The sequence below is a fragment of the Gasterosteus aculeatus genome, chromosome 8, assembly GCF_964276395.1.
Source record: "Gasterosteus aculeatus chromosome 8, fGasAcu3.hap1.1, whole genome shotgun sequence".
Taxonomy (NCBI): Eukaryota; Metazoa; Chordata; class Actinopteri; order Perciformes; family Gasterosteidae; genus Gasterosteus; species Gasterosteus aculeatus.
In genome coordinates, this window is record NC_135695.1 from 7,086,769 (window position 1) to 7,111,298 (window position 24,530).

Sequence of the window (24,530 nt, forward strand, 5' to 3'; positions counted from 1 at the left end):
AAATGAACATGATCGCTGCAATATTACCATAAAAACGAGTGCTTGTCGCCATACATGTGACTATTAACTCATTATTTACTAGAGAACATAAACAGCCTCTTAATTTTGCTCTCCAAGTGCACTCGATCAAAACATGTCACTTTGAAAATGCAGCATACAACATTAAGTGTGATGTATGATGTTTTATTTTTTTTTAATAACCATATATCACATCATTTTTTTTCCAATCTTGCACAGTGCTACGTCACGTTAGCAGGAATGTAGAACAACGTGAATTGGAAGCAGTGCTCTATTTAGAGAAATGGAAAAGTATGGATTTCCTTCAAATCAATGATTAAGCGTGATGTATACTTTTGCAGCCCGACTCATGACCCTGCCGAGCCACTGCAATGGCTTCTCAGTGTGTGTGTGTGTGTGTGTGTGTGTGTGTGTGTGTGTGTGTGTGTGGCGCCATACGTTCATCACTTAACAGTGATGTTTTCAACATGCTGATGTTGAGCTGGTGTTGTAAACCGTGTTTTGTGTGAACCAACTAACTCAGAGACCACTACTAGATGTCACGCCAGGCAAAATACAGGATTGTACACTGTCATTATGTAAAAAATGTATCTTATCATCAGGCCCCAACTGCCTGCCAAGCTAAGGGTGTTTGAAATGCAGGCCTTTTAGTAAAAGTACGTAGCCACAGACTCAGAAGCACTAACCATGAAAAGCAAAATTGACTTCTCCAAATCAGAACACTGAACCATTGGGCTTCACCACTTTGTGTGCCCACCATCCCTGGAAAAAATGAACAGCATCATCTCTCTTTCTGTTTCCCTTTGAATGTTCTCTTTCACGTATGATTCCTCAAAGGATTGCAAGCTTCTTCATCCAACAGCTCCATATCGCTCCCCCCCATCCCCTTGAATCTCATCTCTGCCTCCCCCTTAAGGCATTCGTGGAAGTAAGTAACACTCTGGATATCTTTTGCAGCAATTAACCTAAAGAATGTTGGCCACCCTCCTCCGTACGCCTCTGAAAGAGATGTGTTCCGATTTAAATAGGAGAAGTGAGACGGAGGCAGAGAAAGCCGCCTGGTACCAGGTTCCCCGTCTCAAATTAAACTACAATCCTATCACTCCTCCATCCTGGCTTCCTCGCTCCCCCACAGGCTTAAAACTCAACACTGCACGCACACACTTTCTAAACCGTCCCACGCCTGGAAGCCCCCCCCCCCCACCCGCCTGGCGTTTCATGTCCTCAAAATCCTCCCCTCCCTCGCTGCTTCATGTTGCCAGCGCTGCAGGAACGAGCCAGTGTTTCTGCGTTTGATCTTTTTTTCTGCAGCAAAGTTATTTTTTTGGAGGGGGGGGGTTCTTTCTCTGTGAGATGCAGAGGCAAACTTTTAGACGCCAAAGACCTTGTGTGTGTTTGGTTGGTTGTGTGTGTGTGTGTGTGAGAGTGAGTGAAGGGGAAGAGCTGCAGGCATGCAAAAAGTAAATCATTAGGATAGAGATGGGTTACAAAACTCCTCACTGCTGGAAGAAAGGAGTGCAGCAGCAGAGATGGTTGTTTCATCCAGAGAAGAACTAATGGGAATAATAAATACGAAGGAGCCAAGCCAGTTCAAAAGGAGAGCTGCGGGATGATGAACAACAAAGATGGAGTAATAAAATCTATTGGCCACAGGCCCTCTCTTCAAATCGTCATGACGCTAAAGAAATGCTCTTGGCCTTGATTTGTGAATGTTAAATATAACAATATTAATATCTCTATTGCTCACTCTCCGAGGACTGTCCCCTTTCCCTCCCCTCAGTCATCTCTACTCGCTTGCTTCTCTAATATTCTTTGTCTCTCTCGGTGTCTCATGGCAGCGGAGATGCTTTTGAGGAAAAACCCTTAACTGCTTGTGGATTTGGGGGAGATTTAGAGTGAGCTGGTTGATGGGAGCGGAGGACGTCCAGGCCGCTCCTCACTTTCCAGCCTGAGCCATCCGGGTCACGGAGGGAGAACGCGTGAGGCAGGACAACCCGCAGGTATAAGGCTCCCGCTAAGATGGGTTTCCAACCAAAGAGACCAGATGAATGAAATGAGAACGAGGGAGACAAATGGATGCTGCTCAGGTCCAAAGCAGAGGGGAATTTTACTGTTTGAGGTTAAAATTGAAGGCTTAAATATTACCGCTACTACTGCTTTTTCTATTCATGAAATAAAAGGTCCAGGTTTTTTCAACCATGGGGTTGAGTGAATGAATAATTTGGTATGAACAAAAGGAGAAGCAGAGAAAGGCGGAGGAGAGAGGAGACGGCGTTTGGCTCGGCTTTAAACGCTGAGTAATGAAATGATAAATGGGAAGGTTACATTGGCGAATGCGAGATGTATAACAACATATTCCACAGAGAAGACGGGGCCGCAGGTACGATTAGATGAAAGGCCGAGAGAGGGACGGAGGAGGAGGAGAAGATGAATGAGGATGAGATTGTTTTAGAGGTAACCGGGTTTTATTGAATGAGAAAGGTAAGTGGTGGAGGGAGCGTTCGGGTGGAGGGGGTGCGGGTGGATAACGCCAACCGGAGCTCTTCAAAAGTGCGTGTCTGCGGAGGCCTGTGTGTCCTGAGACAGCGTGTAATTGAATCTCTCACGGGGCGCAGATGACGCATGGGTCGGCTAACACGGGGTGACAAAACGCACTCGCGCGTGAAGAGAAAAGAGGGCGACTGCGCGCCGCCGACGTGTCGTCAGAAAGACAGCGCTCAAATTCAAACGCCGTATATTTAGAACGCATCGGGAACACGGCAACGCCCTTCTTTGGAATCCATCTTTCCTGCGTGTGGCGGGAACTGAGCAAACAGTTGCTGCTGAGCAGCAGAGAGGAAGCGGGGAAATGGGTCGGGGTCAATAATTAGCGATAGAGTGAAAAGGCTGAGCAGGAGGATGGAGGCAGTGAGTGCGATGAGGCGGGGGGGGCCAGGGGTGTGAGAAATGGGGTCAGATTCGGCAAAAACAACAAATGGAGATGTGAAGCGGAGACAGCACAAGACACGTGTGTCGTCATACTAAAGGGATTCATGGGACAAAGCCTGCATAGTTTTCACTTAGTAATCATTCGCCATGTTTGGTTTCTATGAAATCAAGAATACGTTTATCAAGCTAGATGATAAGAACAATATTTAATGTCAGACTTTGTTATCAAGATGCAGATTTTTAGCAGGTGCAATCATTACTTCCATGTGCTAAGAGCTCGACACAAAGAACGTTTGAGGCTGATGAAAGTGTGGTTAGATTTGCAGGTATTTTGGTGATCAAAGTATTGGACACGCTGAAATATGACCGGATGGTATTTTATACTGATAGGCAGACACTCTCATCCTTAGATTTGTCATTGCTAAACATTTGAGGATTTCTCTGGTATGTTTCCTGGGGAGAGGAAGTGTTATTTAGGAATTCCTGTTAAGCATCATGGATTTAAACTCCCAGTAATCAACCATGATGGTTGCATTATGAAAAGTATTTAACTTTACACTTTTTCCAGTGAGCTCAAACCAGCACATTATCACTGCAAACCTGCTTTTGTCCTTTCCTCTCAAAACCAAACTTCTCTTTTACGTCAACATTAATGTTAAAAAGGGCAAAAACGAATCTTGGTGTGACTGGAACTTCCCCAAGAAAAGCCTGAGGGAACAACATGCGGTATTTTCAGCACGGAGGGCCGTCCAGCTGAGGCCAAGCCTTCCAGAGAGCGTCCCATGAGCCAGTGAGGGCAGCTCGGGGACAAACGACAGGAACAGAGGGCTTCCTGAGTGGGTATTGAAGCAAACAGACTGGGCGGCTTATCACGGAACGTAAAGCCGAGCCCTGAGAATCTAAAAAGGCACATTTGGTGAAAGATCAACAAAAAGACATTTGTGGCAAATCCAGCACGTGTGCTGTTACATCTAACTCAGAAAACATCAACAGCACACGGCTTTCACCGCGATTATTGACATGGAGATGACAGGGAGGAGGTAGAAAGAGGACTAACTGACATGGAAGAGAGAGAGTAGCGCACAGAAGAGCAGAGATACGACACAGGAAATGACCAAAACAAGGCAAGTGTGTGTGTGTGTGTGTGTGTGAGAGGTGGTGTGCAGAGTTCAGGGCCAGTTCAACTCTACCCTGGAGAGCACGATCACAGAGGACCACTCCAAGTTGATATGAAGGAAAGAGACGAAGGACACGAACAAAGAGAGAGGACGCAGGGAAGGAGAAAGAAGAGGAATGACTAATGAGCGGACAGGAAATATGTCTCTCGTCTTCCAGCTCCTCCATTAATAATACATTAGAGTGTGTCTCTCCCGCGCTCTTATTTTATGACTATAATTATTCCTTGATTACGGTCCCTCTATTCAGCTAAAATAGCCAATTTTCTCCCCACAAGTCTGAATTGGCGTTGTGTTCAGGTGTTCGAGGGGGAACGGGGGGGTAATGAGAAGGATCAGAGATGCGCAAGAAGGCACAAAAGTGAGATTGCGAGCACAATTTAAGCTCGGAGAGGGCGTTTAGTTTCCAAAGAGAAAGGGAGAAAGAGGGAGGGAGCCCACATCTGCCTACGTTGCAAACAAAGAAAGTAAATACAGGTATTATCTGTTATATGCTGCCTCGTCGCACAACGCAGATGGAGAGCCGATTGCGCTGCGTTTTTCCCACCGATTATAGAACGAGGCAAAGAAGACTCCACGGCCATTCAAGTCATTTTGTAGGGCGGGCAAACTTACTGTACAGACAACCACATGGAAACGTGGATACAAATCAAACTCCACAGTTTGTGTTTCATCCTGAGCCGTTTTTTTACCGCAAATGTACAAGTTGTGGTTTTGGTCCCAACGAATCCCGAAAGTCCCGAGGATACATTTTGTCGGTGCAAAATTAGGTTCTAACTCGAACACAAGAGTCGAGCATTTTCACTAAATAATTGAAAAGTCTAGAGAACTAGAGAACTTTCCCTCTGGGGACCCTGAATGTCATAACTTGAAGTGTTTGTCGGGGTATTTTAACATCCTTAGATGTTTCTAATACAGGCCGGCTGACGCCAATATCAATGGCTGAGGTTAAAAGACACGGAATATTATCAAAGACTCGCCAACCCATGAAGCTCATTAAGCCAATTTGTTATTCTAGCAGAGATCCAAAGAATCCAACGACACCAAATATGTGTGTCACTTTGATGGAATCTTTGTAGCAAGGTTTCTATGAAGGGATTGAACAAGTCTAACACTTCTATAGTGTTTGCTATACCGTCAAGCAGTGCCACATAGGATGTTCCTAACCTTTCAGCAAACCCTGCACAAACCCACGTGCTGCTGTGGAGGAAGACGCTCGAGTGGCTTCTCTAACTTAACAAGAATTCAAAAACCGTTGCAATTTATATCCATGAAATTTCTTCCATATATAAAGAAATTGTCTGGCGGAATAACACTTTAAAAGGCATTAATATAGTGTTAATTCACTCTGTAAAGGTGACTATGTTAATACGGACCACACTCTGTCAGTCTGAATCTGAATATCTTGCCAACTTTACCAAACTAGAGGAGCAGCCTGCGCATATCTTGTCTCATTATTTTCATTTTCCAAAAAACGTGTTCATTTTACCAATACGCACCGGTCTGCGAGCTGAAGGCAGTGGTCCTAACGTGCCGGTAATGATGGTTGTAGCTGGTTGTCATCTACGGTCCACTACGGTTACAGAGAGGTGTCGTTTGTGTTTTGACAACGTTTTATCTCATAATTTCGACTTTCTGATATCAACCTGATTTGCGCTCTCGAATTTTGACAGTGATTTACCGCCATAGTGTGACCAGGGAAAGGCAAGGTAAGGAATTCCAAAAGGCCAACAGGAAAAAAATGTTTCCACTCGATTTACAGACGTTGCAAGAACGAGGAACAAGGGATGGAAAGAAAGAAAGAAAGAAATCAGTTAGAAGCGAAACGCTGACCTTGGAAACTAAACAAACAGTAACGTGTAATAAAACACTTTCCGCCACAAGGCATCCGTTGTGTTTACGCCTGGTTTTTCACAAACACAAACTGATTCAACTGACACTGCAGAAATGTCACAGGGAGCCTCTCACGGCCTGCGGCTCACAGCGCCTCGTATTCCCACGTTGGATTTAAGAGTCAGATACTAAATGAATTATGCTGAGAATTTATAATGGACACGTGAGGAAACAAAGACCACCTCACGATGAATGAACTTGGGATGAAGTAAAACACTAAGTAACAAGCCACTTGAGATGATAGACCATGGGAGATGGTTCCAGAAGCTGAAGTAGAAATGAATAATGACATTGTGTCTTGTTTTAGTGATCGTCGCAGAATGACTGAAATTCCACACCAATTTCCCCAATTATGGGTCTTTTGCACAGTTCTGTTGTGCCAGACAAGAGCAACATTTGTCAAAGTCTGACAGCATCTTACCTGTGACTGTCAGACAAAAGAGCTCCAATCATGTTGTGCCGGCCTGCACAATACAAGGGCCCGAAAACTGGAGCGAGCTGAATGGAATGTCAATGAAAGCAGTTAAACCTGTGTGTGAGAGGTGAATCCATCACACCAATCGAATAGGCTAAATATAGACAGCGATATTAGGCTTTGAGAAAATGGGATGGATATTACTGGTAAGAATATCAACATAACGTCAGCTACTACTCAGCTACTGGAGTGACACCAACACGTCGGGAACAGTCACGAAGGAGTTGTGCCTGATGGAAAGCGGGCGCGGCGCTGCAGCGGGGAGCAGACGGCGCGAACGAATCCATCTGCTCATAAGTGACACCAACCTGTCCGCTATCGTATTCCCCCGCTTTAGTTTCATCTGGACGCCACGACACACCGGGGGGGGCGGAATGTGCCTCAGGCTGGGGATTTGTCTTTGTGCTTCCATTTTCATTTCAGGCATCAAGCTATCCGCTCCACACACACACACACACACGCACTCACACACCAGTGTAAACTCAGCCCTGTGTGTTTAATCTCCACCAACACACACGTGTGGGGCCGCTGTGTCAAACTTTCCCGTCACAGCGGAAGGCAGCGGGGTGTAAATGTTTGGAGGAGATCAAGCCCGTCTGTACGTACGTGTAGACGTGTTGCTGAATGTCAGGAGTGTTGGTTTTGAGGACCTGGAGCAGACTTTTTACTCAGTGAAGATGAGAGCTGACAGGAAGAAGAAAGCAGCGTTTGACCCGCGGGCTCGATGTGTGTGAAGAGCAAGAAAAACTGCTGCACCAGGCAAACACTGACCTCCTTTACCTTCTGCACACAGCGGCTCCCTTTTTCCTTTTTCTCTCAACGATGGACAATATCTGCTCTTTGGTCGAATTCACACAGACACACGACGCAGTCAGGACCTCATACGAGATGTTCTTCATCGCTGAGTGTTTAGGTTCGTCTGGTGATTCCCTCATTTCAACGGGAAAACCTGAGCTTCTGTGTGTGTGTGTGTGTTTGTCATATTTAGCCTCACTTCATATACACTGGTATAGCAAAGTGTGTTTTCAACTCAAAAGCTTTCCAGTTGGCAAAAGGTTCCAAACTGGCTTCTGTAGCTCACACTCACACACACACTCCGTACCAGCGGTGCCAAGCACCACAGCGGTCTTCTCGTCAGCTCAAATGCCAACACAATAGCTCAATTATGAATAGAGGTTTGTTTTATGGATGGCGCATGTGTGCGTGTGTGTGTGTGTGTGTGTGTGCGTGTGCGTAGCCCTGTTTGGTCTAATCCCTCTAAATCTGCTGCTCTGGATCACATTTAGAGCCAATTTATCACTTGCCACGCTCCTGTTTGTCGGCTTAAAGCCCACCGTTAGGCACGTCCACACATGATCACCAGCACGAGGTGCCGGCCTGTAACCAGCAAGCACCGGGTTTTTGGAGAAGAACCTTCCGACTTTCCACACAAAAGATGTCCGTGGGTCAGTGGACCGCTGTGGTTTCACTCTAGTATCTAGTCTACCTCAGACATTCTAGTTATAGCAGTAATCTGGTTGGTCTGGACTGAAAAAAGGAGTACAAATGATTAACTAATGCTTAAGCATTAAGGTAAGTAAATTGAATATAACATTATGTGCCATCATGAATAATGAACGGACAAAGGTGTTTTCACAACCTCTCACATGCAGAACGTCCTTTAATGAAGTCATTATGGGGAAAGCGCGTTGCAGTAGCCCTTATAAATGGCTCATTAATAACAAACATTGCAGTAACTTGCAGCAGCATCGACATGTTGCCTTGAACCCTGTGAAACGCATTACTGCCTCGGAGAAAAAGCCGGCCGCTTAAATTATTTTTACAGTCCCTCCAATTGCTGAAGTTAAAGCGGTCCAACGACTCGTGCCGCCGGTCCATCGAGAGACGTCAGAGGACATTTAAATGCAGCGAGGAGGAGGCCGTAAGAAGCCGTGTGGTTTTATGGGAGCCCATAAACAGGCCGCAGGAGAAAGCAGATCGCCCTTCATTCCTTTATGGACATGAAACTTGGTCGCGAGTCGCTGCACACAAGTCAGCAAGGAGGAGGATTTACAGGCGGAGCCTGAGCTCCTGGCGGCGTGGAGCAGCCACATGGTGCAAGTCTGCCGGAGGCGCCGGGGATATCCCCATTTGGACAAAGCAGCAAGGCCGTTTTTGATACCTGCCGTTTGCTTGAGAGGTCGTTTTCAGGGACGTAGCTACGCGTGAAGACGCCGAGGTCAGGTTTTATTGGGGATTTTGGGTGGTTTAGCAACTTTTTTCCATTTTGATAAAAATAGTCTTGGAGAGGTTTTGATATTTGGTTGCAGCTTGATTTTATAGGTTTGCCATTTTTTTCTTCATTAATTCCTTGAGGGTTTGCAGGGATGAGCATGTGACCTGACGCCAATTATCACAGTGATTTGGGTAAAAGTTTGTTTGCATAGTTGACTTTATGAGCAGATCATTACGTTGGGAATACTTTCCAAAGAAAACACAAAAAAATCAATTGGGCCAAAAAACTGAATAATTATTGTAAAAAATCAAAGAAGGAGAGTACAGGTCAGTTGATGAGGCAAGTTCACCACAATGTGCACTTTCAGAACTTTCCACCGTATCATGAGTATCATCGATGGCCGTTTCGAATAGTCATCGAATTGCAATCTTAAACTTTCCATTTGATGAGGTTCCAAATAAATCTGCTACTCAATGACAACTTGGGAAACATCTTCTCATCTGTTGTTTCTGAGCCGAGTGGACACCGGTCGTCCACCTCTACATTTTTCTAACTTGCTGTGTGTGACGGTCACAAATGAAAGAAGCTCGTTTACATGTCTGGGGAAATTACATAATGGGTCAATTTAGTTAGAAACTGAAAGTCTTAAATATCTTAATTTGAGTAAATAGTCTGCACATGGCTCGTCGTACAAAGTGCTGTTCATCTCGAAACTGCAACCCCTGCCGCGCATCATTCAAACTTGAAGTGAAATTGGACATTTTCCCACGGCACACTGGTTGAAAAGAAAAGGTCTGTGTGTTCCACTGGTTTGATTCTCAACAGTCCAGCTGTTACTCCGTATCCCCTTTTGCATAAAGTTAAAGTTCATGCTTGCAGCTCACGCGACATTAGCGCAGACTTGCGTGTAAGCGCCAAGCGAGTCTACACAAAGTTTAAAAAGCTCACGTGGGAAAGGAGGACGAGCATTGCTGAACAGAAAGAAAGATTTAGAATAGCTCAACTTTCCCTCGCTTCATTGCGCCTTTCAGCTGAAAACGGGTTAAATCTTTGTTTCCACAAAAGCACAATAAAGCCTTTTTTTTTTTTTTTTTTTTAAGTGTGTTGTGTGCTTGTTTTTTTTTACGCTGACAAGTAAATCCTCCTCGGCTCAAGAGGAGAAGCCTTCCAGCTCGGCACAGTGATTCCAAGGCCAATTAGGCAGCCGGTCAAATAAAAGCTTTATTGACAACAGCTCTCCCAAATGAGCCTCCAGCAGCACTCCACCCTGCGACCTGAACCTCTCACAGATGTATTCCCAGAAGTCCAGCGCTGCAGTCTGGATCTGCAGTTAAACAGCCAGTACGTGGCAGGTCACCGCCGTACCGCATCCAAGAATTAAAGCGCTGCATCCTCGCGGCCTCCCAGGATCATCTGCTCCTGTTTTATTCATGGGCTGTCTGTTTGACCCACCTTTTCCCAGCGCCGCACGACTCCGGATTCGGCATTATAACACAGGCGCTGTGTGGGTCCCCGTAATTGACTTTCAAAACCGGGACAATAAATCCCCACTACTGCACTGACAGAATCACTTTAGATTAAATACATGAGCACTGGAAAAATAATAATAATAATAATAACAACACACATGCTTTTACTTCTAAAGGAAAAAAAATAACTAAATCACCTCAGCAGGCGAAAATACAAGCAGATGGAAAATGTTATTGCTTTGCAATCAGGTAAAAAAAATAAATGAAATGAGTAGAAAGAAAGAAAGAAGAAAAATCTAAACGTGTATATTATGAAAGAGGCTTTTATTTTGTGGATAATAATCTGTTTAAACCCTCTCTGAATCCGCTCTCCAGTGTGCTCGCTACTCTGATGCTCAGAACAAAAGATAGCTTTTCCTGCTTTGCCTCGAGCGATACAGGGAATTACACTGGGGATTTAAGAAATCTGACTGTGTTGCACTTGTTTAATACAAATCAAACTATTTAAGGATTTCCAGCTGCTTTATTCTGTCCTGATTCAATACGCGGACACTCACTCACGGCATTATTTAAAAATACTGGCACATTTTATTTCTTGAGTCGAGACGACGGATTGTGGAGAAACACTTAAGGATTAGCTTCCAGGCTGAGCAAGAGGAATTCTCCTGTCAGATCTTTAAAGGCTCTTGTTTGCTCAACTCTTGTCCACGTGTGTTTTTCAGCTTGAAGATGACATGTGTCACCCATGTGGAAATGTGGAGTTGTGAATTGGCAGAACATCTCTTGGCTGCGGCTCTTTTTCCCCTCTGTCTTTTATTTCATTCTCCCTTCCACTCTGAAGTCATTCAGTCTGCTTCTTTATTCACTACTCGAACTTCCTCCCACGCTGATGTTGAAGCCAGTGGAGTGGCTGGCCACTGATCACAGCGCCGGTTTCAAGAGAAGGACTAAATAAAAAAAGAACGTTTCAAACGCACGTGTTACTCGTCGGACGCGCATGCAGAAACATATTCACACAAAGGCACTGATGTCTCGCCTCCTGCGAGAGTCTTTGGTGACTGCTGCACTACAGGCGCTCTGCAGGTGATCAATGATAAGGTGAACAAACACATAGAAGTTCAGTGGGATGAATATATAATGAGTGAATTATTAAGTATCAAAACGCATCTCCTCTGCTCGCTGTGTCAGGGCTGACCACACACACACACACACACACACACACACACACACACACACACACACACACACACACACACACACACACAGTTTACGGTAAACAGTTCAGCGGAGATGCTGTAGTGGAGAGACTATGAATCAAGTGAAATGAACGCTAAGATAACTCGAGTGAACGACCACTTTGCGTGTTGCTGTAAGAACAATAAAACCACCCCAAGTTACAAGCAATATATATATATATATATATATATATATATATATCTCAATGCTCCCGTCCAACGGTCATAAACTTCATGTGAACAGGTAAAAAAGCCGTATTTCAGTCTGCGGAGCTGCGTCCGCTCACTTTCCCAGCACACTTTGCGTCCCCACCATGCTGTCACCATGACAACTATAAACTTTTTGTTTTGAAAGGAAAAATAAGTAACAACAATTCTGTCGAATGAGTGATGTGTGGGAGAGGTTGAGGTGAGAAGACAAACAGCAACGGAGAAATTGATTGAATTGGTTGCAATTATATGATTATGATTGCAATCATTATCATTTTAATTTCATTAAGTATTGTTACTTCATTTTAATCCTTTATCATTCATCAGCAATTTGTAGTCATGTCAAACTATCTTCCCATCAGTTTATAGTTACGTCAGTGTTATTTCCGCAAATCAATTAGCAAATGTCTGGTCTGTTGATCTTCGCAATTAGTTCCAATTTAATAAATGATTCTTGGTGGAAAACTAAAGAAAGTGACAAAAAAACAAATGACTAAATGATTCAAACCAACATGTTTTCAGCATATCACTGCATTGAGTCTGTTCAGTCTTAATCTATTCAATCAATTATTATTATTATCAGATTCCTGATTGGAAATATAATCTGTCTTACTCAAAAACGTTGGCGTTCTATCATCTATCATCAAATCCATAATCATATACTTAGTCTCTGATCATATGGTTCCTGATTTATAATCAAAATACCGTAGGTGGTATTCAATTCTAGACTTAGTATGACATATGGCCCAGATGAGGCAATTAGGTCCCTTCTGATGACGTTGCTCCTTGATATTGCCCAACACTCAAACCAGTGGCTACACGTCTGTGGAGAAACCCATTGACTTGAGGGAATGTCGGACCGAAGGTCCAAATCCTGCCTGATATTCAGCAACGCTGCTTGATGCAATGTAAAAAAACAACAACAACAATCTAAACACAGATGAGAGATGGAATGAACAGTTACTGACAGCTCACTGGGCAGAACAAAGGGACGAAGGTTCTCTGACAGAAACGATACAAAGCTTCCTCTTCTTTCGTCTCACTTCACACAACGCGGCTCAGTGCGTCCTCTCTTCACTGCACAGCATTCACACACAAAGCTAAATAGAAAGCCCAGACATGAGGCCGTTTAGCCCGAATAGTTTGCTGGGCCGAGGCCGCGTTCATCAATCACCTGAGCTCACTGCACAGCGGCGAGGGCCGAGGGGGTTCCTGGGGCTGTCGACGCCAACACACACACACCACACGGACCGACTCTGTGAGGCTGGCAATCATTGCTCCGGGGATTTTTTCCCTCTTTCGGTCTCTCTCCCTCTCATTATGTTTGATCTGCCAGTCATTATTAAGTGCGGCGGCGTTTCATCACATTGATCCGCTACCACCAACCCCGACCCTCCGAGGACGCGGAGACACTCAGACTGCCGGCCGCTCAATTGAAAACTGTGATTGCTATTGACAGCCTCTGTTTGATATGCATGTGTGTGTGTGTGTGTGTGTGTGTGTGTGCGTTAGCGAGTCTGGTGAAACGATTAGCACATGAGAGCAGGCCAATCTTAAGAGTTATGATGAGCTCTTTGTCCAGTCTTGTTTCCTATGAATCATATTCATATATATCCAGATTAGATGAATTGCATATTGAAAGTAATTGTCTTTTCTTCTTTTCTGATAAATGACTGTTAAGCCACTATCAATGAAAAGCAATGTGCAGATGTTTCATATTTAAAGCCCTCCGCTGGCTCAAATGTCACTTTTCTGGCCCTACTGTGCAGAAAGAGCTGACTGTCATTGGCAGGAGCTCAACACCCGTCACAAGGAAGAAGGGATTAAAAGTGCCAAAGGGAAATCGCCCAGATAAACTTTTGGTACGAGGAACACAGTAGCAGCTAATTATTTTTTGGTAGCCCCACCTTCTCATCACTGCCGGCTGGGAGCGCTTCATCGCTGACTTCTGTGTGAAGACAAGGTTTGGCCTTGTGCTTTTCTCTTTGTGAGGTTCAGTTAGATTTTCGGGGCTTTCTTGAAAAGGATGTTTTGAGCATTTAGACTTGGCATAAAGATGCAGGTTAGAAGGTGGGTGGCGCAAAATAAACTGAACAATATGCGGGTTTGAATTGGTTTTAATAGACCAAGTTCTTGCCAATCTTTGGGGCAAACGACCAAGTGACGTAAGTAAAGTCTATTCTTTTGGTTAAAATCCAATTACAAAGCCCATTTACATAACACAGGGGGCGAGCTAAAGAGGCGAGCAGCTTATCACAGCAGAGCAGAGCTCCGCCTGACATTAGTCAGTCAGATTGAGCCTGAGCAGTGATTACCTCGACACCTCTCCTATACACCTGTAGGTAGATAGTGACGAGGAAACCATTTGGTATTCATTAGTTTACCTTCGTAATTAATGTCGCATGGAGCCGGCAAACTGCCGCCCGCGGGGCCCGGGGGTAAGGCGTCGGGCGGAGGAAATGTACAACGGCTTTCCCAATCGCAGCGTGTCAGACGGTGTGACGCATCGATTAGCGCCATGAGCCTTGTTAGAGCCATTAAGTATCCCTCGCGCTTTAATCGCCGCGGCTGCTGGGAGAGGAGTGCACGGTTCGGGCCGGCTGCCACGTTTCAGTTTTGCCCGGTGACTGCTGTTGCTGTTGTCAGTACCTAAGGCTTGACTTGAGCAATCCCTCCATTCTGTTGACAGCTTCAGTCCCCTCCCTGTCTGTTGTTTTGCACCCGAGATTGTTATTTTTAGTAGCGAGCCAGCTGTTCTTGGAGGAAAAATATATAATTTGGTCCCTTGACCAACAGTCGGGCCATCCGTGTGTTTCGTTGATGTCAGTGTCATTTACTACGGTAACGTCAATGTCGGTAGCTGCGGACTCATCTTCTACGCCAGATGTTCCGCTCACATCAACGCCGACGTTAGTTTGCACCTCATTATGGTTCGTAATCATACCTGGCTGGACCTCTGTTGACGTGTCTGGCTCTGGCACACGCGTTGTTTTACTGCCTTTCTGAGGCCAGGCGAATATAACAACTTACAAATGGTTTGAAAGCAGCAGTGAGAAATCTGTTTTATGCAGGTGTTGCGGCCTGCCTATCATGCCCAGGGGTGCACGGGCGTAACACAGAAATGCTGGAGAAAAGGGAAGGCTTGGCAAAGGTGGAACGGCGGAGATAAATAAAGCGTGCGCTAAGTTTCAACAAAAGTAAATACAATTTATTAACAACTTATTCAGCACAAAAGACAACTAAAGGAAGCAAGAGCATCAGGGTCTCAAACAATAACAATAAACAAAACCACCCCCCTGGCTAGAAAACAAAGGTGTTCTGACCTACCGTGGGAAAAGGAAAGACAATACTGACCGCCCTCTCTAGTCACAAAACAGGAGAAAAAGTAGTAACAGAAATGGCAGAGAACCCCTACACACTTGCCCCACACAATGGTGGTCGGTACGCAGACTCTAAACACCAACTCTCTGCTAGCTGTCAGCACGAAGAGAAGAGAGAGACCGCTTAACCGGCCTGATGTCTCTCCGGTGGTGTTGCTCCAGGTGAAATCACATGAGAGAATTGCCCCCGCCCTCTTCTCAGGAGGGGGCGGAGTCACATCAGGGGACGTAACAGCAGGCATCGGCTGATGCTGTCTAGACAACTTTTTCAAACCTAGCGCCAACAGCTTGCCTTTACGTGATTCGTCAAGAGGTAAGTGACGTAGCGCTAGTGCCCTCTGGGTACCAGTCTCTCTGACACTGACGCCTTCTGTCGGTGGCACAGTACCGGGCCGGCTACATGCGAGAAGTAGCGGTACGCAAGAAAAGGTGCCGGTACGCTTAAGAGTACCGGCACCGTGAGTACCGGCCAATTTCGAGCACCGGTTTTGCCTGATCAAACCGGTTCGCAGCATTTCGTGGCGCGGTCTCACGCTGTGGTTAGAGTCAGCTGAACAATAGCACGCCTGCACACTAACCCCTTTCTGACTGAACCAGCGATCCCGGATCAGCCCTGCTCCCAGAAAGGTTTAAAACCGTCAGATCTGGGATTCAGAGCCCAGCGCTGGAACAAAGCAGGTTGTGCCGTAGCGGGATGGAGGCTGCAGATCACCAAGACTCCCTCTGCATCGGCCCCGCTGCTCGGCCTGCTGCTCGGCCTGCTGCTCGGCCTCCACCACCACTGCTGCTGCTGATTTGTGACTAGACGGGAACGCGGCACGTCATGCCGACGGTGCCTCAGCCAGCCAATTATTCAGGACAAACACGAGCTTGTGTAGCGGCAGGAGGCTGGATAGATGGATGTGGGGCGTGTGGGGGGGGGGGGGGCGGGTGAAGGGACGAGGGTGTTCGATAGCCCTCATATAACTAAGAGCATCAGCCCCAGCCAGCAGGCATGCATAGAAATGAGATATTTACCCAGGGAGTATAGATGTTATTTATAAAGGACGGACCAAACCCACTCCAATAAAACAGAAGGGCAGCCAGACTATTACAGAGAGCGGAGAGTCGCCAGAGGAAGGGGAGGAGAGAACATTGCGCTGCGTCTGACCCATTTAGAAAATGAGGAGCCGTAAACACAGCAGATCTTAACTCACTGCAGCAGACAGCCAGGGGTAAAACAGAGCTAACCACCTCGACCCCGTAAAAACACGAATCAAAGCTGCACGCTTCAGAATAGCTTTTCAAGTGGGGCAGCCTGTTTTGCAATGTTTTTCTACATTTTGCTCCCAAGTCCTTCTCGTCTTCGTTACCGCCTGGTCTTGCTGGGTCCTAAATAAATCGTTAAAAATACTGCTGCACGCTAATCTACAGTATGTACTGGATCTTCCAACTGAAAGCTGAACCAGGAGATACCTTTAAGAAGTCAAAGCAAGTTAGAAATAAACGCACTCAATCAAAGCAGACTGAGGATCGACCATTAGACACAACATCTCTGACTGTCTCCATAAACTGCACAGTCAATTTAGTCTGAGTTCAAAGTAACATTAGCAGTAAAACCAAAAAAGCTGAAACACTGAAAAACTAAATGACTGGACATGTAGTAATTAAGAGAGATTGGCAATTACCAATGGTTTTCACTACCATTTATCAAGTTTATCAGTGGGTTGTCTTCTAGATTAATTGAGGAATAATTTGGTCCATAGTAACAATTCAAACCCCCCAAAGGTACCCACTAATATAAAAAAACAGTAGCAGGTCGTGACAGTTTAGAATATTTATCAAAATAGTTATTTTTCTGTCACCTGACCAAAAGGCCCTTATTACAGCAGGGTAAATACAGGTATAAATAAACGTACAATGGGCGCGTTACATTTAGTTTGTCCCTGTTTTCACCTGTGTTTACCCTGCAATCACATGTCATAAGCTGGGAAATGGGCCTATGGTATCAGCTCTGTAACAATTTAGTATAACTTGTCTTTAGACTGTATATATGAAGTGGACGTCACCCATCTTGGATTAGGGCCCATATTTTTTAGATGACCAAACCAAGGAGGCTGCTGTCAGCAGCAGCACAACAGATCTCTTACAACCATCTTGCGACCGTCGGAAGCGGGTCCGGGACCTGAGCTTGCGCATCCGTGTAGTTCAGCTCAGCAGCAGACACAGCTGCAGGTTATCGGGCCTGGGAACAGGCAGGGAGGCTATGGAACGATGCTCTGTAGTGGTGGTTTCTACTCAACAGGTTCATTTGATTACAAAAATGAAATAAAAATAGCTCTCTGTAGCAGCATCTACAGATTCCCTTCAAGTCTTGTACGAACAGACAGACTAAAATGTATAATGTTGTTTTTTTAATGAGTGAAACATGCTCTCAAAACGACGGCAAAGGCACACAAAGCAACCCCCTCGTGCCGCACGCTCGACCCAAACACCCCGACACAGAAAGAAGTAGCATCAGTATGATGCTTTTAACAAATGTGTCGAGGTAATTTGATAAAAACCTCCACGAGGATCTTCTGCAGCCCAGATGGGCCCGCATGCCAGCACAGACTGAAACTGGGAGCCGACTTTTGGACCTGACTATTTGACGACTCCACAGCAACCCTGGATAACAGTACCATACACACACAAAATACTCTCTGAGCAGAGCAGCTCACAATTGCAAAACACATGATGACATCCAACATCGAGGTGTACCGCCAAAACTTTAAAAAGGACGGGGCTACATATTACAATCAAACGGCTTAGTCAGCGCAAAGATCCACACAGAGAACGCAAACATCCCAATGAGGTGTTCGATCTGTGTCAACGTGCGAAGCACTGACCTGAAGCAGAATCGGCCTGCAGTCCCCCGGGCGTCCGTGGCGCCGGCCTGGACCAGGATTTAGTTGCAGGAGGGCCGACTCGCACCGCCCCGACGTACTCCACAAACGTCCCCGGGAAGTCTCCCTTCTCCTTGGTCCTCTCGTTGGTGCCGTGCAGCCAGCCTTTGGGGCTCCGCTCGTCCCCGTCCTGGTAGTCCGGCCCCGGCTGAGCCATCAGCGAGGCCTTGAGGACGGTGAGCAGGTCGCCCGTCTGGAGGCTGATGTCATCGCCGCGCTCTCGCTTGTACTCAAATAGCGCCCGGTACTGGAAACTGTCAGATGCCATGGCCACAGGGATTCATAGGGCGGTTCTAGAGCCAAAAATACAGACGTTGCCTGAGATTTTGTGTGTTAAAAGTCTTGAAAAATACCAAAAGAAAATGGTGGTAAATGGTAGTTCAAAATTCCTGAGGTGCAACCAGAACTCAACCTAAACCTGGGAAACCTGTGACGGCGCCTGAGATTTGTGGTGTCGCGCTGACTTGGATGACACAGTGGAAATGATAGAAATCTGATCCCTGAGGTGGAATTCGATACCTGTGTCAGTCCTACAACCCCATGAAGAACAGGTCCAACCTTTTTAATCCAAAAATTGAAGTACTTTAAGCAAATGAACGGTGAACTTTTGCTTTAATACTTGAATTTGATTATATGTCCGTGCAGTTCTTTAAAAATCCACAGTCTGAATCCACCCGACCATCAAAGCTCTTCAGTCAGAGGCCTCCGAATGGGCACGAAGACGACCTCTAGCTCTGCGCTGGAACAAGAAAAAAGTGGAATGGGTGGTGGGGGTGGGGGGGCCGGAGGGTGTGGAAACTGGCGGCTGGCACAGTTTTCTAGGACGGGGCGACCTCCAGAGGAACCCCCAAATCTTCTGCCAGGATCGTCCAATGTTAATGAGAAAGGGTGCGGAGCGTTCACCGGGTCCGCTGTCCAAACCAGACACCCCACAACACACAAAAACACACACACACACACACACACTGGACAAAATCCACTGCAGTGCAGGATTTGGCTTGTTATTGGGAGCCTCCCCGTGTGCACTCCTCTGCTTCGCCTTCCTTCACTGCGCAGCCTCCTGGAGCAGACAGACGCACCTGCAAACTTGAAATGAAGTTCCTAGGGTTAACATCACATAACCGTATCCAGCAAATAGGATTTAAATGCAAGAACATAGGAGGTGAAGTCACGGTCTGAGGGTCGTTTTGAAAGGCGTGGCTTTCATTTAAGTACATCACATTGATAATACCATTGGAGGGAAAACTTCCTTTGCTCAGCAGGCGGACAGAAAGACACTATCGGTCAACAACAAAGCGTGACGAGGCGAATATGAACTTCGAGCAGACCGCGTGCCGCCCGCCGGACCGCACGCGGAGAAACTCACCGGTCAAAGTGCGCGGAGGAGCCCCGCGTCCTGCTCGCGACCACCCGGAGCGCCGACCGTCCGCTTTCGACACGAGCCGAACACCGCGGCGAGGCGAGGTGAGCCCAGACGTCCGCGAAGCCCGTCGGGAGAACTGCGTGGCGTGGCTGGTCCGGCAGACAGGCAGCGCGCGCGCGCATGCCGTAGTGAGCGGCCGCGGTGATGTCAGTAAAGCCCTCCCCCCCCTCCCCTTTCTCCCCCCCCCTGCCGAGCGGAGACGGGACGGGTCGGTGCTGCAGCAGAAAACTCGTGCGTGACCCGCTTAGCGGTGTCCTTGGGCTTTTCTGCTGTTCTTTTCTCTCTTTTTTTCCCCCAGTTGTAATTTTACTTGACGTCAGGTGGGGAGAAGCGATCGGGTGCAGAGAGGTGACGACTTATGTAACAACTCGAGTGACCGGACACAATTACTGCATAGATCCCCGCGCATTGGGTCGCATTGAAGGAAAGTAATTCATAGTTTAAAAAAAAAAATTAAAAAATCCGTATCGTCCATGGAGGGGTGAGATTTGAGGTTATAGATGATGGAAGAAGAGCGCAGGCTTGGTTGCTGTTGTCTCGTGCGCACATGACGCAGCAGCAGGCAGCGGCAGACTGCTGCGTCATCAGGTGCGCACGTTTCCCTTTTTGCAGCTGCGGGGAACATTTAAGGTACAAAGTGTTCAGAGCAGCAAGGAGGGAATGAGGTTTGGGAATGTGTTTTATTATATTCAGATCTGTCAAATAACTTTCTGTTTTAAAATGTTTCTAAATTTAAATGTTCAAATCAAAGTATTGCTTTTATCTTTTTTATCTTATCTCTTTTTTATGTGCTGCCCGTTTCTGTTTTATATATCTATTTTGTATCTTTTGTATCTTGCAACTCTGTCTAGAAAAAAAAGAAGTAAGAGAAGCATATATTGTGGCAATTTAAACCCAATAAGATTAAAACATAACTTTTAGGGGAGGGGTGAAAGGTGATCTGACAACTGGAAAATGAAACATGTATTGAACACCACAGTGCAAACTGGGGCCCTGATGCAAGGAAGGTCCCCTGTTATTGTTAATACGCAATGGTCCCACGTTGGCTGCTGACTTAAATGAATTAAAACAATCATAATAGGAGTACTTTGGTACATGCCGTACAATCAATTGCAACAATTACAAATGCAAAATGCATCTTTGTTGCAGTCTCGCTCTATGACGTCAGACCAATAAAGGTGTTAAAGAACCTTTGAGTGGCCACAATATGTTTTGTTTAAAGCATTTCCAGGGTTAAAATATCATAATCAGGTTATTGTCAAATCTTTCTATTTTTGTTGCCTATTTTATTTTTGCCTTGTGTTTTTTAAGAATACATTAACACAAATAAAGATGCTATTCCCATCTTGTACTTTTTTAAGGAAGGCGCATGAACTGTCCTGATGTTATGAAGAATGTGACTACTGCCAGAATAACAATATTTAAACCCATAAGCCCATAACATAAATCATTTTGGGGGGGCTGTGCTTAAAAAGACAAAACCCTGGGCGGATTGATCCAGAGCTTGCCTGAGGCCTGTTTTTATATTTGCTGATACACCCAAAGCACAAGAGAGATACCTCACGGAGAAGCGAGGCACTAAGATCGATGGTAGTCGTTATGTCTCGTAGTTCAGGACGACATACGAAATGGAATCAGCAACAAACGGCTCCAAAGCGTCCTTCTATCTGCTATGTTCCTCTTTACATCTTTTTTTCTGCACAAGTTCAATCGACAAGATGCAGCATGTAAATCAGACAGCGTTTGAAGCAGGAGGTGTTTTCAACTCTTTGATGAAACCCGTGTAGCGGTTTTACCTTCTTCCAGTCTGTGTGCTGAGTGAAAATATGTCCTGGACCAGAGAGGAGACGAGAGAGGAGATAGTGAAGAGAATGTTTTTACCAATAATCAAAGTGTGACCCTGTATATTCAGATGAAATAGCAACAACATTTACTCATCCAGTAATTAAGTAATTTGCCTCAGTCACCACTCATGTTACATTTCATATCCATGTCTCAATATATCAGCACTTCATAATTTCATCTTGACAGACATGTGTGTACATTTTGTAATCAGCATACGTGCTCTTGAATATGTCACATGACCATTGGCAAATACAACCTAAGAAATTCTTCTTGAGTGGAAGGCATAAAACATAGTATGTGGTAATAATAACACAATCTGCCCTACATTAAAAAAACTTAAATTGCCCAGAATCACCCTGAATCTGCATGGCAGTGTTTCTTTTTTATACATATGCCCAAATGTTTTCATGTTTTTAGAAAATACTGTATATGTGTATGAATCAATAGAGGGGGGTTGATAAATGTATGAACCATGTTGACACTGGGCCTTAGTCCGGTCCAAAATATATCTAAGTTCTTCTGTTCTCATTTACTGCAGAAAACCTGCCTCAATCTTGTTAATGTGCCGAAACGACCGCCATGACGGCATCGTCCACTCCTCGTCGCCGCCTCACGGTAAAACGATCTCTCAGACGTGGTCACATCGATGCTGACACGCGAACCCGTATGCAAATGTACAGCGGCAGGGAATCTCTAAAGCCCTCGCTGAGAAACAGGGAAGATAGGATCAGGATATTACAGGCGTTTAGTCATTCTTGTGTCTCGGTGTCAGGCAGATATTGCTTCCTCTGTGTCTCTCGAGCTCACGTCTTCCTCTCCGTCACATCTCCCACGGTGAATCTGCCGGAGGACAATCTTTATGAGAAGAAAGTGTGACTTCCCAGAGGAAATGGAGGATACACGTGGCAAATTAAACGTGTCAGGCTGTACAGGCATCGTTTCCCTCCATCGCATCGGGAGAGTGCGATTACTCACAAAGCCAAACAGGCTGTGCTTGTTTAGTCCGTACGGACACCACCCATTGAAGCATGAGGGACTGTTGGCTGGAGGCTGTCAGGTCAGAGGTCAGTGCCACATATCATGGCAGACTACACAGACGTTGATTCACGCAGCATTAACACAATTTTAGAAAACCCTCCGTGTTACCTGAGTTATGAAAAGTTCCATGAGGACTGCAAACTGGGAATTCACAATACTTTTCATGGGAAAATAACAGCAAACGTCCCAGACTGTACATAAGAAGTGGAGGAAAAACCCCACAACTGTATACAACTTGTAGAGATAGTGACCTGCTAAAGTAACCATTTACAAAATAAAACCTTGAAGAAGAGTAGAAACTAGCAAATTAAGGTTTATTAAGGTTTATTAAGGTAAGGCCATTATTCTTTATTTAGTGCTGGGCCACAATAACATTTTTTGATTGCAGGAAACGCTGCAATTAATTGAATTGTAATGTGCAAAAATCAATAATGAATTCAAAACAAAAAGTGCAAGTAAGTGCTTTTTAACTTGACTTAAACTTAAAATATAAAATACATTTGAATTCAAATCAAATATAAAACCAAAGCTATTTGACAATGCCATTTTATTTGCATATATTATATGTTGTAATATATATTACCATGTCTACATCATTGTTTGTCTATCGTATATATCTTTTTGTGTAGTTGAATCAAATACTAAGAAAAGATAATAAGTTCAATCACATGACCTCACTGGCTGTGTGTAACTGGCAGCAGGACGTCCGGGTGGCGACGGCCTCCTGGTCGTGACGGTTGTTTTGATTGCGTCCGCATGTGGAAGCGTGTTCTCACGTGAGCGCACGTCGTGGCCTCTCCCTTGTGTTTAGCAGCTTTAACTAGATGCCTTCACAGACGTACGGATGCCCGGCGGATCCATGCACATAGATAAACACACACACACACACACAACTACATGCACCTCATTTCTCATTTCTACAAACCTTCGCCGTGCCGTGTGTCACACGTCATGTGCTTCAATGAGCAGCAGGGTCAAGAGCTCATTGGTGGCCCAGGCGGCTCCGCGCGATGCCGTGCCTGGAGCAACCCGCCAGAGAAGACCATGTTGTGTTATCAATTTAATTATTTCCCATAACACCACAGGGAATATTTGTGTTCCTTATCAAAGCCAAACATGCATCTTTCGATTTGCGTTTTGATGTAAGAATAAGAAAACACGTGATTTAATGTTAAACCTCTGGCCAGGTTTGCTCCCAATTTCAGACAAAGAGCAGAAGGATTACTGAGTTTGATGGATTTTGTGTAAATTTAGCTGAAGGCCGTGATTGCAGCGAGTTTTATTTACAGACATAAAAACATGCTTTATACAGTCCGCACACATCCCTGAAGGGTAGTCTACCACAACAGGAGCCATGTGAGAGTAGTAGGCCTTCATTCTAATAATCCTGTCCTAACTGCATAGTTAAGATAAATAACAGCAGCAGCTGCAGCAGGTCGGAGACAAATCAAAGTATATGGATTATCGATAACAGTGTGTAATGTATGACGATTTTCATCCACTTGTTTTTCTGCACACTTTCAATCTCAAGCATAAACACACTGCAAAAAAGAAAAAAAAAATTTATTCAAAGTTTCAGTAGTGGGCTGCTTGAAGAACTACACTTTTTTTATTTTGTTAAAGTTGAAAGATACGAGCACATTGATTCTTTACCACTTGGACATGTCTTTGATTGTATCATGATGCAATTAGGTCCTTACAGTTTACAACTGAAACAGATTAAGGAACCAGTGTGCTTGGTGAGGGTCACATACCGCTCCGTGTGATAGATACACCACAAGTGTTATTTTACGTAATACATTCGTTTTTATAAAAATAACAACTGACATCTGCTCAAAGCTGGACTCCTGAGCAGGAACAGCTCGTCCTGCATGCCCTTCTCTTCGTGTGATCCATGCCTGTGACATGAGATTAAACTTCACGATTGAGGTATCGGGAAGCTTAAGGATGTAGAGTTCCTTTGTCACATAAACTCCATGTAGATGTTTACCCAATTTGTGCACACACAATCCATTTTAATATGAAGAGGTTATGCAATGTTCCTCTACACAAGCAGCCTTTGCCACAGCTGCTCGACAACACTGGATGTCAATTTAGGAGGAGAAGCAGCCACTTCTTGAGGACATCACCCCTCGGAGGAGCGTTCAAGTAGGAAAACGTGTGTCAAGGGTAACTTGAAATTGGCCTTCTTAGCTTCTGACAGAAGAGATTTCCTTCCACCTTTAAAGCCTTCAACATCCACCTCCTGGCTCAGGAAATGCCAAAGAGCCGCATGAGGGACTCATGTTGATTGTGATTCTGA

At 45.3% G+C, this 24,530-nt stretch overlaps 1 protein-coding gene across 3 annotated transcripts in view; it reads right to left on the reverse strand.

Moving 5' to 3' along the window:
* pik3r3b (phosphoinositide-3-kinase, regulatory subunit 3b (gamma)) overlaps positions 1 to 20,636 on the reverse strand; it is a 142,647-nt gene extending 122,011 nt beyond the window's left edge. Inside the window, exons 1-3 of one of the 3 annotated variants that reach the window (XM_040183752.2) lie at positions 19,289 to 20,636; positions 18,442 to 19,008; positions 17,866 to 18,215 (exon numbers count right to left, since the gene is read on the reverse strand). In XM_040183752.2, the coding sequence (XP_040039686.1) occupies positions 17,866 to 18,190 (325 nt within the window). In that variant the 5' untranslated portion in view covers positions 18,191 to 18,215; positions 18,442 to 19,008; positions 19,289 to 20,636. Of the gene's footprint in view, positions 1 to 17,865; positions 18,216 to 18,340; positions 19,009 to 19,288 lie in introns of all 3 variants that reach the window. The other 2 variants (XM_040183751.2, XM_040183753.2) reach the window with 2 other exon arrangements.
* Positions 20,637 to 24,530: the final 3,894 nt, after the last annotated feature.